The sequence below is a fragment of the Tachysurus fulvidraco genome, chromosome 16, assembly GCF_022655615.1.
Source record: "Tachysurus fulvidraco isolate hzauxx_2018 chromosome 16, HZAU_PFXX_2.0, whole genome shotgun sequence".
Taxonomy (NCBI): domain Eukaryota; kingdom Metazoa; phylum Chordata; class Actinopteri; order Siluriformes; family Bagridae; genus Tachysurus; species Tachysurus fulvidraco.
The window spans coordinates 14,588,014-14,607,683 of NC_062533.1; the positions used below are offsets into that span (position 1 = coordinate 14,588,014).

At 38.8% G+C, this 19,670-nt stretch overlaps 1 protein-coding gene across 1 annotated transcript in view; it reads right to left on the bottom strand.

The window, feature by feature from the left end:
* nkain2 (sodium/potassium transporting ATPase interacting 2) overlaps positions 1 to 19,670 on the bottom strand; it is a 209,210-nt gene that overhangs the window by 13,566 nt on the left and 175,974 nt on the right. The window contains exon 5 of the mRNA XM_027155323.2: positions 2,416 to 2,476. Coding sequence (XP_027011124.1) covers positions 2,416 to 2,476 — 61 coding nt within the window. The remainder of the gene's footprint in view (positions 1 to 2,415; positions 2,477 to 19,670) is intronic.

The following is a 19,670-nucleotide window of genomic DNA, read 5'->3' on the forward strand; positions in this document are numbered from 1 at the left end:
TCCCAACTGAAGCGTGCAACCTAATTCCTTTTGTTACACATGCAAGGACTGTGTGTGAAACAAGCCGAGAGCCGTCGCCTAATTATCTTTTGCCTCGGTTTCACAGGTTTTTTAATTTTTTTTTGGAGGCTGAATTATTTTAATTTATTTCATAATCTTTTCTTTAATTGGACCTCGGAACGTTATTCTTGGCGGTTGCCGGAATTACATGGTTAGCAAGGGTGCATTGTTATGCTGTATTAATTAGGCACCTAATAGCCAATACGGTTGCCTGATTAGCCACCGATATCTTTCACATTCGCAGGAGAATCTACTACAATAATGTTTCATAGGGAAAACTGAAGAGGTACAGACAGACCCGACAGTCCTTAGCAGAGGAAATCAAACCTCCCAATATGCCCTGGACATTTCTAATCACTCCACAGCACACACAGTGCTCGCTCTACTGGCAGTGATTGGGAGGAGAGATTTTCAATTATGGACATTTCCCCAGAATGTCTCTGCGTCGCTGATGAAGACATTCCAGCCGTTATTCAGCAGCGGGCTTAATGTGCGCTGATTGAATTACAGTCTATTTGTACAAGAGGGAAAGATTTTATTTACAGCTCAGGGTAAATAAACTTGTAGAATTTATATTAATAACACAGAAGTTCATAAGAGCAAATTATTTTCTTTTTGAACAATCTGTGTTTCCTCTGTGGTAAAGTTTTAATAAAGTGTTTTAAAGGTTTCATTTATATATATATATATATATATATATATATATATATATATATATATATATATATATATATATATATATATATCAGTAGATGAAAAAAGTTTTCTACAATTTTATTAGGATTTCTGACTACAATTAAAATCAAACACATTTGTTTTTTTTTTTGTTTTTTTTTTATGTTGACTGCTTTTGCTACGGTCAGATTTGCGCTCAAGTCTCCATCATGAAACATGTGATAACTTTAACAGAAAATATGCTAAAAAAGATGCTAAGTTATTAAAATGAAAAAGTTGCTCAAAAGCTCATGATCACACAATTATATTTGACTGTGTAGTGTTCAGTTATAGAACTCAGATGAGGATGGGGTCAGGTTTGAATCTGGTTCTTTTCAATGTTCCTCCTCAAATGAGAAATTTTTCCACCTCTGGCTTAATCATTAGTAATAAATCTAATTAAATGTAAAATTTGATCCGTTCAATCCTGAATTTTACTAAATGTTAAAATAAATAAACTAAATAAACTAAATAAACAAATAAACTAACTAACTAACTAAATAAATAAATAAATAAACAAACAAATAAAAATGCCTTGCTCTTTTGTCAGATACGTTATATGCAGAAAAATAAAAAAAAAGGAAGCCAAATTTAAGCCTGAGGTAAATTTGTGCTAATAATTCAAATAAATCATTTACATTTAGATACATGACGTGTTTGCAGTGTCTGTACAACCTGTATCCCATCGACACAGTGATGTATTCAAAATCTGAATATACACTGTCTATTTTTATCCTAGCACAACGGATATGACTGCAGGAGTGTTTCCAGAGCGTGAAGCGCAAGAGTAGCACTCTAAATACGGATGTGTTTAATTGCACTCTGGTTTAATGGTTCTGATGATGAAACAAAGCAACGGGGGGAAAATGCATGGACATGGCACAAAGAAGCTAGTCAGGATGCTAAATGGAGCCTATGCTTCTTTTTCTCTCTCTGTGTGTGTGTTGCTTGTTGATGTGTGAAAGACAAGACCAGACAAGACCCGGAGCTGGACTTGAGAATGATTGATCTAACACGCTTGCGTTGCTAGCTCCCTTTCCAGCATGACAAAAAAAAAAAGAGTTACAAAGCCATGTCTCAGAGCCATAAACATTAATTAGAAATCAGGGGAACACCAAACAAACCTCTGTCCTAATTATTGTGCTCGCTCGACTGAGTGAAATGGGACGGCGGCTAAAGAGAATAATTCATGTCTCTTAAAGGCACTGCGAGTGCAGCACAGCGTTGGAATATAACAAATGGGATTGTTTCCCATGCACACCCTTTAAAGCACGCGCCCATGAGCCGGGAGTATACAATCGATAAAAGCAATCTTTTAAACCGTCCAATGTCTAAATCCAAATGCACGCTGGGTCACTGAAACTAGGCTAAAGATCCTGCGCTAAGAGAAATAGCGGTGCTTGGGTGCACTCGTGCTCCTCGACGGAAAAATGGGACTATGCTTCTTTTATCTGTGATGCATGCTGGGAGAGACGTCGTCTGGCTACTACACAGGGGATTTACTTCAAAAGCAACTCAATACTGCATCTACTGAATCACATTATCCTAAAAAACCCACCAACAACAACAACAAAAAAAATAATAAACGGCAGGACAAAAGATATGCAAAAGCATATAACTCTGCTTCAAACTTATACTTACAGCTGTCTTCCTCTTCTGAAATGAGTTTCACCACGTAACAGGCGTAGATGAACCCAGCCAGCTGAAAACACACACACACACACACACACACACACACACACACACACACACACACACACACACAATCATCAGTTAGAACAGCACCTGCTTTCCAAAGAAAGCTACTGAATCTTATTAACCCTAAGGCAATAAGCTGCGATTTCAGCATTACGGATGTGACCCTTGACCTCGTGGAAAGCATCACACCGCCTGCACCAGCTTATACCTGATCATGTGACCTCTTACATAGTATAGAAATGATATCCACATGTGAAGCGGTTTATCAGGGTTGTGGATCAGACTTGGTTTTGGATCAGATAGACATTTTTTATTTATCAATTCATTTGCATTTCATTCATTCAATTTGTGTGAAAATGTTAATTATTGACGAATGCTGCTTAAATAACGTGTATGAGAGCAAGGCCTGAAAAAGCGAAATTATTTTGATTCATGATTAAAGTGAAAAAAAAAAAAAAAGAGACAAAGACAAAACAAATCATGGCAAAAACAAATCTGTGATTTTTACAGAAAAAAAGAACATTTCTTTAGATTACTGCTTTAGTTTACTGTGCTAATTAAAAAAACAACAACAAAAACAAAACGGTATAATTTCAAAGCAGACACATGTACCGAAATCTTCTACCGTAAACATGAACTGCATCACAGAAAACCATCAGAGAAGTAGTCTAAGATTTGATGTCGATTAAAGTTTACATTAGTTAGTCTATTCATGTATGACGCCTCCTGAAGCAGGAACCGAACCTGGATCTCTGCGGTAACGTCGATCTCCAGCATGTAGCTAAATGCAGGGTCTCAGTGCGTGCACTACTTTTATTGACATAAATGAAGACTAAAATAACCTAGATAAAAAAAAACAAAATAAAATAAAATAACTATTCATAAAAACCTGAATAAGATGGTGTCCGACGTTTTCGGCTCACATATAACTTTACATCAAAAGACAAAATACTCGTTTCATTTGAATCAGTGACAATGACAAGGGCAGACTTATATAAAGCAGTGCATCAAGGGAAAACAAGGGACAGGTGAGAAAGAGGGAAAACAATAGGAAAAGGGCGTGGCAGTGAACAATGAATAAACCACTTTCTAGCCCCCCGGTGGTCTAGCAAGGAACTGTCAGAGAAACTCCTGACAACACGCAGGAAGCACGAGTAGGATAAGTACGTTATCTAAATTTACACGATTTTCATGAATACCAAATTTCGACACAGATCTGTTCATATCCAACATGATAAATGAGGCTCATTGCTGTTAACCCCAATGCAACTGATCTGAAAGTATTGCACCACCCCTAGAAAATGACTAATTAATATTGAGCATACAGCTTTATTACAGTATATTCCACTCTCACATCACATACTGTACTGATGCTTACAAGATAAATGATTTTCGAAAGAAATTAAGATTTCTAATTCAAATGATGTTTCTGTTATGCAAAATTTTTATTCCTCAGATATGTATTTAGAAAATGTGTTATAATGTAATAAAGTAATATAATAATCTAAGAATTATGCATTCATTCAGACGTCTCAAATGAGCGCCGCATTAAACCGCTTAGAGAGGAATTCAAAAAAGCTCCAAGTGAATAACGTCACCCTGAATACTGACTTCTAAGTGGCTTTGTTGCTCTCCTGGCGGCTTTATTTATCCATGCTAAGGGGGAAGATTAATGCTGAACTGTTTTATTAAGATGGTATAACGCATCAAAGAAGTGTTTGTGTACAGCAAGGTATTTAGGGATCAGAGGAAGGTGTTGAAAAGCAGAGTTGGATAAAGAGATCAGAGGTGATGGAGAGAACAGAGCATGTTTTTTTCAGTGAGAAGAATATACAGTAGGTGGTGATGCAGCCAGAGCTTTGCATCAAAACATAGTAACTGCTGGTGACAGTCAGACAGAGTGAAAGAGAGAGAGAGAGAGAGAGAGAGAGAGAGAGAGAGAGAGAGACAAACAGGCAGAGAGACAGTGAGAGTGAAAGAGAGAGACAGAAAGACGGAATGAGAGAGACAGACATACACAGAGTGAAAAAGATAAAGACAGAAAGTGAATAAATGTGGAAAAAGACACAGACAGATAGACAGACAGAGTGAAAGAGAGACAAACAGACAGACAGAGTGAAAGAGACAGGCAGACAAACAGAATGGGGGAAATAGAGACAGACAGTGAAATAGAGAGGCAGACAGATAGAGTGAAAGAGAGAGACAGACAGTGAATGAAAGAGAGATTTGGGGTGTCTTATATCTGTATAATTTATGATCTATTGAATTTAGCAAGGGGGACACGGTGGCTTAGTGGTTAGCACGTTTGCCTCACACCTCCAGGGCTGGGGGTTCGGATGATGGGAAACCTGGCTTATAGTCTGTTACACCATACAGTCAATTCTTACTCTGTGAATCCTCCCAACAGCCTTTAACAACCACTGAAATACTGCAGAACTTTAAATCATCTGGACAAACACGGCATGTATCAATGAGCACTATTGGTAACAGTAAGCAGAGTATAAGGGGTAACACATGTAGCGATGCTGCTAATCTGAAGCTTCTGTGCAGTTTACATATTTACTTTCATCTGGGGAAATGGGACTGTGTCTCCAAACCTCCAACCCCTTATCGTCTGAGTGCTTCAATTAACTACACATATGGCCGACACTTTGGGACTCCATTTCCAACACGGCTGTTAGATAAATGCGGGGTGGCAGGAAATCGGAGCGAGCGCAGATTTAAGATTCCTGCAATACCTCAAGGTCTCGGCCTCATTTACACAAAATAATGTGCCGGCTTCTCTTTCTCTCTCTCTCTCTCTCTCTTATTCTCTCTCTCGTTTTTTCCCCTCTGTGCCACTCTGCCTGGCAGCACAGCACTAACAACACACGCGCAAGGAAAACAGACAGGTTGTTCACACAGGACTATAGACTGGGCACAGTATACACACACACACACACACACACACACACACACACACACACACACACACACACACACAAACACACACACACAAACACACACACACACACCAGTTAGAGCTAGATTATCATCTTCTCATTGTTTCGTATGAGTATGAACCCAATTTGTGGACCGGAAATGGACCCAAGCAGGTCATCATAAAGGTAACGCACACACACACACACACACACACACACACACACACACACACACACACACACACACACACACACACACCACACACACACACACACACAAAACGCAGAGCACACTTCCATATAGTTGTTCCCCCAGCTGCTCTATTCCCTAATGGAAAACTAAAATTAGATTTCATGGGTGTGAATAATGCATGTAGAGGAGATGCTAAATAATGGAGGTTAAGTCCAGGAGCAATGATTGATCTCAATGCGAGTATCTTAAGCTTGCATCACACGCTTAAACCTGTCCATTCTTTACTGTCTGCAGTCCAGATTACTGGCTTAAATCTTTAATATGTTTATCTTCAAAATGCCAACCTACTTTGGAAAAGAGGCAGCGTGTTAAAGCAGTGAATCCAGGTGAATCCCAGACCAGATCTCCAAGAGTGCAGCAGAAACTGATAAAACTGTACATGTAAGTGTGTGTGGGCGTGGGGCTCGTGTCAGGGTCGCGGTAATCAAAGTACAGAGTTAGTCGTACAGTGAAGGTGAAATAACACATGAGGTTTAACCTTGAAGCATCTGTATTATGTTACTGTAATGTTTCACTTTGTTAGGATTCTTAGGATCTCTAACGGTGTTTAAAGCTGTACCATTTTCTATAACTGTATATAAAGCTACACCTTTGTCTATAGCTGTATATATAGATGTACTTTAATCTATAGCTGTATATAAAACTATACCTTTGTCTAGAGCTGTATATATAGATGTATTTTATCTATAGATGTACTTTTATCTATAGCCGTATCATCTATAGCTGTATATAAAACTATACCTCTGTCTATAGCTGTATATATAGATGTACTTTAATCTATAGCTGTACCTTTATCTATAGCTGTATCATCTATAGCTGTATATAAAACTATACCTTTGTCTATAGCTGTATATATAGATGTACTTTTATCTATAACTGTATCATTATCTATAGCTTTATCTAAAGCTATGCATTTGTCTGTAGCTGTATATATAGATGTATTTTATCTATACTGTAGCTGTACTTTTATCTATAGCTGTATCATCTATAGCTGTATATAAAACCATACGTTTGTCTATAGCTGTATATAAAACCATACGTTTGTCTATAGCTGTATCATTATCTATTGCTGTATATAAAACCATACGTTTGTCTATAGCTGTATATAAAACTATACCTCTGTCTATAGCTGTATCATTATCTATAGCTGTATATAAAACCATACGTTTGTCTATAGCTGTATATATAGATGTACCTTAATCTTTAGTTGTATCCATAATCAGACCCAGCAAATGCAGCAAAACTTACACAGCATAAATACAACATAAAACAAAGATGTAACTATGACTTGGGAACCTGAAAACCAAAATAGCATCAGCCTGTAAAGCTCAAACAGCGATGAGTGGCAAAAACAAGACAGGCATATATAGGGCAGAACATCAAGGTGAGCAGGAAACTGGAGAAACATCAGGAAAGTAAAACAATAAGAAGGGCATAACAACACACATGGGGACAATAATGACAAACAAAGCAGGCTATGATGAAACACATGGAACTGTCCCAGTTGCTCCTGACACATACTGTACATACTGTACAGTATATAACTACTGTATATCTATAGCTGTATCTTTATCCGAACATCTATAATATGTACTGGGAAATAAATCTGCCTAATAAAAAGCATTCTGCCATCAATTAGAAGGCACCTTGGTTGATGTGTGTAGTGCAGCAGATGGTGGAATTAGCAATGGGCTTTGTCTGAAAAATGGCAGAAAGATTTATTTTAGTCTATTAGTTACCACTCAACTACAAAAAAAAAACCCTAATGATGAAATCTGCTTCTAGTGGAAGCCAGGGCTCATAATTTGTCCATCTTTGTATACATATACTGTATATTGTATATATAAGCAAATCTGATTTTGCTTAATTGTGGACCCAGAACATACAACAAAAAGGTGTACGTTATATATTGGGAATGTGAGAATCTTGGTACTCACCTGCATTAAGCATGAATACCCACTAAATAAAAGCTGTTAATACTAATATTTATCTTTAAGCAGTCAGGGAGCTCAGACATACAATACCGCCTGGTTTATCACTAAGGGTAAAGCTTCACTGAACATGGTTGAGACTTAAATGAGAATGAGCACGCATAAAATGCATCTAGTGAGAAAGTTATTTTGTTGAATGGAAGAATAGTGTAGATGTTGGAATGTGAAACAGGAAATAGATTTGATTGCGTTTGCTTTAAATAGAACAACGTTTAGAGATTCTATTTCAGGAAGTGAAGCACTACGGCTCTAATAAACAGACAGAATATAATCGAATGCATTTAAGGACTAAATTGCAAATACACTGTACTGTACATATCTGGGTCGTTCTCACAGATTGAACACTTGACATTCAAAACGCAAGCACGTACGTAAATGCTCAGGATTGTATAAAACCTGTTCTGTTGACAAAACTTCTTAAACAGCATCTGTTTAAGTCTCTTTTTGTGCCTTATCTGTATATCATAGCCTGTGTTGTCTGGCTTGCATCTTTTTTCTTGTTAACACATTTAACTACAATAACAGAATTAAAAGCACATTAGAAGTAACAGTGGCATGTTATAGTCTAGAAATGGCCTCGAAACAGTCACGAGCGCATTAAGCTCATTTTGCCGAACTAATTAAACGTATTTGATTGCATGCAGCGGTGATGCATCCTTCTAGTAAACTGATGGGCCACACATACATCTCCATGTTGTGTTTACTCGCTCATGATGAGCGCTGCAGAAAAGAATCTCCACTCTCAATTAATAAAATTGATGCACAGTGGAAATTGAAAAGCTAAGACTGCATAATAAATACAATTGAAGCCACCGTTTCTGAAAGGATTTTCCTTTTAATATCAGTGGCTATGAATACCAGACAAATACCAAAGTCGTGGCCACGGATTATGTAACTTGAGCCCACGACTTAATGCAGTGGGGGCGGCAGAATTAATATGCATCATCCAGTTATTTTTATTTATTTATTTATTTATTTATTTTTTCTGAGAGATTTTTGAAGCAGAGCAATCAGATTTTGATGTTTTGACAGTTTGTCAGATTTATTTTTGTCCTTAATTCACAGTGATGTACATGTCATATAATGTTGCAGAGCAAGTATTAATATAAATAACACACAAGTAAAGGCAAATAAATACAGTGGATTGAAAAAGTGTTGGCCCCCTTCCTGATTTTTTTTTTTTGCATGTTTGTCACACGCATGTTTGTTTCAGACCATCACACAAATTTAAATATTAGTCAAAGATTAAGGTTTTTTATTATTAAGGGAAAACAAAATCCAAACCTACATGGCCCTGTGTGAAAAAAGTGCTTGCCCCTAAACCTGGTTGTGTTGTAGCCTAGTGGTTAAGGTGTTGGGCTACAAATCGGAAGGTTGCGAGCTCACTCCCAGGTCCACTATGCTGGCACTGTTGGGCCCCTCAGCAAGGCCCTTAACCGTCAATTGCTCAGTTGTATTTAAAAAAAAAGAAAAGAAAAAAGAGAGATAATGTAAGTCGCTCTGGATAAGGGCATCTGCCAAATGCTGGAAATGTAAATGTAAACCTAATAACTGGTTGGGCCACCCCTTAGCAGCAAGAACTGCAATCAAGCATTTGCGATAAGTTACAATGAGTCTGTTACAGCGCTGTGGAGGAATTTTGGTTCACTTCTCTTTGCAGAATTGTTGTAATTCAGCCACATTGGAGGGTTTTCGAGCATGAATGGTCTTTTTAAGGATTCAGGTCAGGACTTTGACTAGGCCCCTATAAAGTCTTCATATTGTTTTTCTTCAGCCACTCAGAGGTGGACTTGCTGGTGTGTTTTGGATCATTGTCCTGCTGCAGAACCCAAGTTCTCTTCAGTTTGAGGTCACGAACAGAGCCACACATTGTCCTTCAGGATTTTTTGGTAGACAGCAGAATTCATGGTTCCATTAATCACAGCAAGTCTTCCAGGTCCTGAGGCAGCAAAACAGCCCCAGTCCATCACACTACCACCACCATATTTTACTGTTGGGATGATGTTCTTTTTCTGAAATGCGGTGTTACTTTTACACCAGATGTAATGGGACACACACCTTCCAAAAAGTTCCAGTTTTGTCTCGTCAGTCCACAGAGTATTTCCCCAAAAGTCTTTAGGATCATCAAAATGTTTTCATGTTGGCAAATCTGAGGGCTTTCTTTTTGCTCAGCAGCGGTTTTTGTCTTAGAACTCTGCCATTCAGCCCATTTTTGCCCAGTCTCTTTCTTATGGTGGAGGCATGAACACTTTAAAACAAAGTGTCATGTGGGTTTGGATTTTGTTTTCGTTTTATAATAAAAAACTTGATTAAAATGCATGTTGTGTTTACTTGTTTTATCTTTGACTAATATTTAAATTTGTTTGATGATCTGAAACATTAATGTGTCATAAATGTGCAAAAAAAATTAAAAGGGGCCAACACTTTTTCACACCACTGTATATAAAATAAAAATATAATAATAATAATAATAATAATAATAATAATAATAATAATAATAATAATAAAATATATTCTTCTTATTTTTTATTTTTATTTTATATACAGTGTTGTATATAACAATAAACATTTACAGTATTTTCCGCACTATAAGGCGCTCCTAAAAGCCTTACATTTTCTCAAAAATCGGCCAACATCAACATTCAACAATCAACATATGTTTCTTCCAAACGATTATGCGCTCCACACTCCAGTCCAGTAGGTGGCGGTAAATGCACCTTAAGTTGGTTTGCCATCCGCCAATAAAAATCAGATGCTTACGAGGCACAATTACAAACTACAGGCTATCAGTTACACAGTTGTAAATGGGAATAGAGCAGCTGAAAGTATTCAACATCAATGTAGCTATGTGTAATGAGTCTGTCTGTGTTTTCCTTTGTTTCTGTTTGCTGTCATTCCCTGCTGTTAATTGTTGGCCCCGCCCACCTTTTGGTTACCATAGATATTAATTGCACTCAATCTCTTCCCAAGGTGTTTTGTCCTAGTCTTTGACCCCCCCCCCCCCCCCCGCCTTGTGATTGGTTCTTGTTCACTATATCTACTCTGTTTGTCCACTTCCCTGGTGTTAGTCGTTATTGGTATGTAGTAGGTTGTCTGTTTATGTCTCTGTTCCCTGTTTTTGCCTGCTTATCTGTTGCCCGTTTCTTGTTTTGGCGTAATAAAAAGTTAAACTGCAATTGGATCCTCACTCGCCTGTGACTCATCATGACACTATGGTTCGGATGTGGAGGAAGCAAGAAAATGTACTGCACCAAGTTAAGAAAACACAGTAGATGAGGACTTTGATGGATTTGTAGGACAAGATGAATTAAAAAATAATGTGTGTTGTTAAACAGTAGAATAAAGTTCAATTAAACTCACTGTTTTACTGTTTTAGCATGCGCCTTATAATACGGTGCGCCTTACAGTATGTATGGGTTAAGTACAGAAATAGACCCTTAATTGAGACTGCGCCTTATAATACGGTGCCTTATGGTGCAGAAAATACTGTAAATAATGCAATTTTATAGATTTTTTTAATTAATAATTTGTTATATTTTACATTTTAAAAAAATACCTGGTTTTCAGTCATTTAAAATACTTTAGGGTTAAATTCAGGATTCTTCCATTCCCTTTTTGTATGTTTGCTCTTAAAATATCCTACAACTAATCTAGTATGCTGACTTTTTGACATTATTGTCACACGCTGACGTCACTGTAAAAACACAAGCTGCTTGACAGAAGTTAGATCTGAACACAAGTTGAAATGATGTCTAATGATGATACATTTGAAACATATCTATAAATCCCTGCAGATGATTTCCCATATGGCTGCACTTATCCTCCAACATAATCTCTTGTTTCAATGACTTTTTAGAAAACTAAAGAAAAAGGACAAACAAATGGCTTTCCCTAGGCTCTGAGCACGAATGGCTCACAGGTGGTGACCGACCACTTAAGGATTGGCTGTGTCCCATATCACTAATGGGAATGCCTCCTACCGGGATTTCAGACAAATATAGACAGTGAAGTCTGTACTATGTTGGAAAATATCTCCAGTTTGCTGAGCTTTTAAATGATCACCAGGAGATTTTATTTATTTTTATACCTATTTATTGAAACTCATTAAGTAAATAATAAAGCTTATACTTTTTTCTCCTGCTGTTTCTCTTTCTTTAAACATGTCTGACTGTCTGAGTCATCTTCTATGTCCTTGACTGTTTGGTCAGATCAGTCTGGGCTTCCTGGCGTTCATGCACTCCTCTGCTGTACTGATTTACATGCCACCTGCTGTAAAGTCCACACAGTTCACAAGCTCCAGAGTACAGGTGACTGTTCTTGTTATTAGACTACGTGACCCATGGTATTGATTATGAAAGTGACTGCCACTCTGTAAAAATTTAACATTTTAGCAAGACAACCTAAGTTTGCCTCAGGGGTTTCCTCCGGGTACTCCGGTTTCCTCCCCCGGTCCAAAGACATGCATGGTAGGTTCATTGGCATCTCTGGAAAATTGTCCATAGTTTGTGAGTGAATGAGAGTGTGTGTGTGCCCTGCGCTGGGTTGGCACTCCGTCCAGGGTGTATCCTGCCTTGATGCCCGATGACGCCTGAGATAGGCACAGGCTCCCCGTGACCCGAGAAGTTCGGATAAGCGGTAGAAAATGAATGAATGAATGAAAACTGGTGACAACTGACACACACATCAAAATAAGAGCTGCACTCAAACAAGCCCTAAGGTATCCGTGAGGTTTAAATATAAAGAAATAGCCCACATTTTGAACTTGCCACAGAGCATTGTTCTATGTATTATTGAAAAATGTAAGAAAAACAACACAAGTGACATCCACCAGTGAACGGATAAGAAGAGCATTAGCCAGAAAAGCAATTGCGAGGCCTGAACTCTAAAGAAGCTGGAAAGATCTATATCTCATATGGGAGAAGCTTTTCACTGGATAATCACTGCCCCGATATTCTCTAATACTGGGATTTATGGATGTGGTGAGTCATATGAAATCCTCTTTGGAGTTTTCCAAAAGGCAAAAAAAAAGTCAGATGGCCTTGGCCCCAAGTCCAATATACTGTAAGGCAGGAATTCAACACTGCTCAGAGAACCATTCTTAAAGTGAAGCATAGTGGTGGGAGCATGCTGTTGGGGAAGAGTTACCCTCGTGGTTGGGGTACTATCTTGAAAGAGGAAACCACAAAAAGCAAGTAACATCAAATGAGCACTGACTGACGAAAGACAGAGTTAACCAAATAAAGAAACTGAAGCCGGATCAGTTTAGACATTTCCACTGACTGTTTGAACGTTTCATCAGTGATACCTGCAGAGACGTTATTGCTAAATGACTCGAGCGCAGTTGTTGCAAAGAGCCCTTTTCCGGACTAATTGAAATTAACCTGTGCTTGTCTCGACCCTCCTAACGAAAACCAATTTTCTGCAGCGGAGCTCCCCGAGCCAGCTCTTCATCTGAATTAGAGGAAGTGCAGTAGAGCAAGCAAGGCCATTCAGGGCTCAGAGCAAAACCCATTCTTTTTTTTACCTGGTTCACTTTTTTAATCACAGTAACAGGCCATCTTTTACTATATTATCAGATCCTAAGGTCCTGTTGTCATGTAGTCAAAGAGGCACAACACTGCATTTGTAGATATTCCTGTGCATGTGGTGATGCAACGATTTGAAAATGGTGCAAACAGATTCACGTTTAGATCGGTTTTAATTTCATACACGGACCGGTCTCAGTTTTAAATAAGGTATTTCTGAATAACAAATGGTTTTATATCTGATGAAATATCACAGGATAAAAAGTTTCCACTTTTGAAACTTATTGCACATGTTCAAGCTGATTTGATTACTTTTTTTGATTATTTTCTTTTCTTATTTGATTACTTTTCAAATGTGTACCTTTAGTGCTATTTAAAGAAAACATTCGGTGCAAAATCCAGTTGTATCTAGTTTTTCCTTTTCACATCAAATTTAGTTTATTTACTTGTTTTTTTTCCCCTGATGTTTCCTTCTTTAATTTTGCACCGGGGCAAGACTGAAATGGAAGTTATTTGCCACCCAAAATGTTATGTTCTCATTTCTAACAACATTGATAAACATCTTTTTATTTATTTATTTATTTATTTATTTATTTATTTATTTATTTATTTATTTATTGTAAATAACTAATTTTGCAATTAGAAATCTAATTTCAGAAAAGACATTTATACATCATATTACTTCCTGGTTTAATTGGGGGTGATGCCTGGGGGCAGGATGATCCAAAATGGTGTCCACGATGCTACATCATTCAGCTACTTGAGACATGCTAGTTCACTTCTGCAAGTCTGGTACATATTTACAGAAGGGATTTTAGGTGAAATAGACTTCCATTACTTGTCAGCTACATTAACAATATCTTCATGACATCTGCTTCAAAAAAAGCGTAAAGAAATACAAAAAACAACAACAACATATGTCAGACGTTAGCATCTTAATTTATTTGAATTTCTTTAATTCAATTCTGCAAGTTAAAGGCTATGCAAGTGCTGATAGAATACATTGATATCTGACAAATTAAACTATTTAGCAAAAAGTAAATATAGTTTTTGAGAATGAAATTGTCAAAGGGATATCAGCAGTGTGAGGACAAAAGATGACGCAGTTTCATTTTTTTTTTAGATTTTTAGGATTTTTGTAAAAAGGCTCCTTTTCCTTAAATGTGACTCTTTCTAACTAGTGACTTCTTTCATGCGCTAGTTGCTGCCAGTGTAAACTTTTAGCATTGCTTTTCTGTGTTTTTTAAATAGGGAGGATTCGCACTTTGGTGTGGTGAAAGGTGTAAGAATTGGTGTGATCTACTGTATAATAAAAAATAATGAAGCCTATACTCCCATTTTTTTAGCTAGGAAAGAGAAAATGTTTGCAAAAGAAATTTTTCCAGTGATGTGTGATTGATTAGTGCTCAAACTTTCCAACACATCACCTTAAGCATGAATAGAAATTATATTCATACATAGAATTTTATCAATAACTGTTTTAATACAAACAACGATCTTTAGCACGGTCTGAAGCCCCGGTTGTGTTTCTAAAAGGACGCGATCTATAAATCAATGCTCTGTTGCGAGAGCACTTTGGCTGACAAACGGCAGAATTCCCACAGAGCAAAAAAGCGGGTAAAGGACCTCGCTTTCATCGCCACTACTTTGATTTCCAAACAGCACATCAAGCCCAATTTTCCACTTTCACATTCGAGCGGACACTTAGCCGTCAGGGGAAAATAGGCTTCTCTGTGTCACGGCCGTAACGACACTCACACACAAAGCGGAGGTCTTTGTTTGGCTCTCCTACAAACACACACCAATCTGCCCGGGCTCAGAGCTCCTTTATCTAACGCACTCGTTCAATTGAGGAGTCGCACTGAGATAAATCTGAAGACCGCCTTAAACTTTACACAGACAGAAAGTGGAAAAAATAGAACACTTCGCAGATCACAGATTTCGATTGGCTCTGCCCTCCCTTGTAGTAAAAATAAATAAATAAAAGAGAGATTCACGGGAAACGTAGTCAGTTCAGATCAATACAATAGGAATTTAGCATGAAAATGGACTTAAAACTAAACACCAACAGCAGAAACCACGTAACACTCGTCTCTCTCCTTTAATCTATACGAACTAAGCAGTTTGTATCATAAGTCTTGTTTGTAAGACAGATAACATTTGTCTGGATTTACTGTAGGGCCAAAAAAAAACAAAAAACTGATGTGATAAGGACTGACAGAAGTGCAATGACTGATCCAAGATATAAGAGCCCTGAATGATGCCAGGAGGCTTCCAGGAGAAGTCCATTGATGTCCATTGTTCTTAAACTAATTAAGTTTAATCAGTGCCTCATTTACTAAGACTGAACTCTGCTCAACCGTCATTCAGTTGCTAACACCTTTTTAACTAGGACTGAAATGTCCTCCTTTACTGATGACTGAGAGGTCCAGAAGACCTCAACATCTTAACTGGGACTGTAACACAAGCCACACCTCCATTACTGGTACTGTAATGGAGGTCACACATCCTTCAATTGGACTTCAAAAGATGCCACACCTAATTTCAAAAATTACTTGACATCTCCATCCAAAATATGAAAATTAATATAGATCAGGGGGGCACGGTATCTTAGTGGTTAGCACGTTTGACTCACACCTCCAGGGTTGGGGGTTCGATTCCCACCTCCGCCTTGTGTGTGCGGAGTTTGCATGTTCTCCCCGTGCCTCGGGGGTTTCCTCCGGGTACTCCGGTTTCCTCCCCCAGTCCAAAGACATGCATGGTAGGTTGATTGGCATCTCTGGAAAAATTGTCCGTAGTGTGTGAGTGTGTGAGTGTATGAGTGTGTGTGCCCTGCAATGGGTTGGCACTCCGTCCAGGGTGTATCCTGCCTCGATGCCCGATGACGCCTGAGATGGGCACAGGCTCCCCGTGACCCGAGAAGTTCGGATAAGCGGTAGACAATGAATTAATGAATGAATGAATATAGATCAGAAATTTCTAAAGCCCATGTACAGACATACACACACAAACACACACACACACACACACACACACACCCTTAACTGAGTACACAGCTTAGAAATTCTTACAATGGCCCATGTTGAGTGATATTGCTGTCTCCTGCTGAAGCACTTACAAGTTTGAGTTTAATTCAGCAGCAGCTAATCTGTATTGGCTTGTGTGGCGACGCTTTTCCTTCACTTGATAATAATTCATTATGCGGCCCTTAGCTCTCGCCTCTGGATTGATCGGCCACGGGAAAAGCCGAGTCATCCAGCTAATAGCATAATTGCTCTTTGTTTGCTGTAATGCATTCAGGCACTACATTGATCTGCCCCAAAAATACAGGTCAAATCACTACTTTGCATGTAGGACTGTGTTGAAGTGAATAAAAACAGTCACAGAAAATACTTATTTCTTATCGGCTGAGATTGGGATATCTGTAATGTAGATCTATCACTGATACAAAAACATGTAACTGTTACAGATTAAAATTGTAATATTAATACCACTAAAAGGAATAAGGTGCCAGAGTGGGTACTGTAGCATTGTCCCTAAAAGCTCCAATACTGATACTCTAACTCAGATCTCTAGTTTCCTTCTATTTCACAAAAACATGTCAGTAAGTGAATTGGCTATGATAACTTGCCCACGGGTGTGAATACATGCGGTGCATGTTGTCAGGAATCCCATATGATACCCGAAAAGAGGCTTCAGAGTGAGTCCTTGGAAATATATAAATATTTAAAAAGCAACATACACAGGGAAGACGCCATAAAATCAGTAGCTCAGAAAGTACTGTATACATGCTCTATGGTGAAAAGTTACAAATACAGGATTCCCAGCCTTCATGAACACAGCATGATCCCATTACAGTATATAAGCTATTTTTAGGCTCAATAATCATTATCGTTGAGAAGATATAAGACAGGTTAGCTCTATTTGATACACATCTCACTACGTTCTAATGATTAAATGGTTTCCTAACGTCCTGTTTCTCATTAGTTATTAAATATATATATATATATATATATATATATATATATATATATATATATATATATATATATATATATATATAAAGTGATGAACATAAAAATAGATCAGGCTGAAGCAGAAGTTGGGGTCAAAATTTGGTTGGAGCAGAACTTGGGTGATAATTGCTTCCATGACCTCCTCCAGACCTCGGCGCAGTGAAGGCCATTTCAGAACACGTCAGGGAGCTCTTCTCCCACAGCGCAGGTCAGCTTGAGAAATACAGCAACATACAAGCAGATTTGAAGGTGGCAGCTGTGGGAGATGAAGAGGACGACATGAGACGAGTGCTATAATACAGGAGAATAGCACGTTAAAGTGACTCTTGCTGCTGGTATAAGCAAAGTGTATTTACTCTCTGTGTCAGTGTGAATATCCTTTATCTAATGCCTTTCTGAACCAGGGCTAGCAGTGAGCAAAGCAATATTATGACACACACACACACACACACACACACACACACACACACACACACACACACACACACACACACACACACACACACACACACACACTCGTGCTGCTTGCAAATATTTTATACACTGTAAGGGCTCATTGTTTTGCAAAGCAGAGATCTGGATTAATATCCGGTTTATCATAATACACAGAGGAAAATTGAAGCCTCTCGTCCTATAACCATAACAGACTGGTGTTTGGTCTCAGTGTGACAGCAGGAGGCTTTAAAGATTCATCAACCCGAATCAATATTTACAGTGTGCCTGCACTAATTCACTACAGGGTGTTTGGCAATTGTGACTGAAAGGATCGGGACTCTGTGTATTGATGAATACTACATTTACATATCCTGCATCACTGGGACTACCAATTACAGAGGCCACTCCTCCTTCTTGGGATTGAGACACAGAGGCAATGCCTTCTTCATGGGATTGAGACACAGAGGCAATGCCTTCTTCATGGGATTGAGAGGCAGAGGCAATGCCTTCTTCAATGGATTGAGAGACAGAGGCAATGCCTTCTTCAATGGATTGAGAGACAGAGGCAATGCCTTCTTCAATGGATTGAGAGACAGAGGCAATGCCTTCTTCAATGGATTGAGAGACAGAGGCAATGACTTCTTCATGGGATTGAGACACAGACGCAATGCCTTCTTCAATGGATTGAGACACAGAGGCAACGCATTCTTCATTGAAATGAGACACAATGGCGTGAGGGACAAAGATCATGTCTTTTTCTCTGGGGTTGAGGCAACAGATGTCATGTCTACCTTGTTTACTGGAGTGCATTCCTGAGATAGAGAGGTTGAGCATTATTCACTGGGATTAAGGCACAGATGCCATTCGATCTTTATAGAATTAAGTCACAGAGGCCACGGCATCATCACTGGCACTGAGGCACAGAGACCACGCCTTCGGATTGAGGAACATAGGACATTTTATCTTAATAGGATTGAGGCACAGAAGACAGAGGTACAGAGGCCATGACTTTGCCAATAGTATTGAGGCACACAACGCCACGCCTTCTACATGGGAATGAGGCACAGAATCCATTCCATGTTCATAGGCTTGATGCACAGAGGACACATGGTCATGTGATTGAGGCTTATAGGCCACTCCTTCTTCACTAGCATTGCTCCACAGAAACCACTCCTTTGATATTACCAGTTTAAACACGAAGGCCACACCTCAAGTACCGAAATAGACATATTCCATCAAAATGGCTCCATTTTGTGCTTTAAATGTCTTTTTTTTTAACACAGAGATAGTCAACCAAAAACACAGAAGGTCACATGCAATGCAGTAGGGTTTGAGTCCAGACAGACTGTGTGTGTGTGTGTGTGTGTGTGTGTGTGTGTGTGTGTGTGTGTGTGTGTGTGTGTGCACACATACATGTGAGTATACGGAACGAAGCATGGTCTGCCATGCTACAATATTTACCCATTCATGCAGAAAATAAAGGATGAAAGATAGTACTGAATCTCTCTCTCTCTCTCTCTCTCTCTCACTTGTGTGGCATCTCTGTGTATCTTTTACCCGCCTCATGCTCTTTGTCTCTCGCTCAAACTGTCACCTCCTCTGTCTCGTTCTCCCTTTTTCTCTTTCTCCTCAAACCCCCTCTCTCCACCTCATTCACTCTCCTCTTTGTATGTATATCCATCTCACTCATCCATGCCCCCTCCATTTAGCTCACTGTATTATGCACTCTCTTTTTTCCTGAGCCCCGCTTAGAGCTGCCTCAGCAGTCCGGCAGCACTGATTACTCCAGCGGCTCGAGTGATTAAAGCCTGGAAAGAATAAGCCGCTCCCGTCTGATGGCGCTTGCGAAATAGAGACTGCTGTGCTCCCTGATCCCCTCCCCAGTCTGATAATATCAACCTTACTGCCAATCACTTTTTTCTCCTATCCTTTTTTTACTGCCCACTAGAAATCAGAGACATCTACCAACAGATGCATGATACCAAAAGAAACTAAACAGAATGATGTTTGTGGATGACAACTCTCCTGTTGGACTGAAATCCGCTGTGCATGACTCA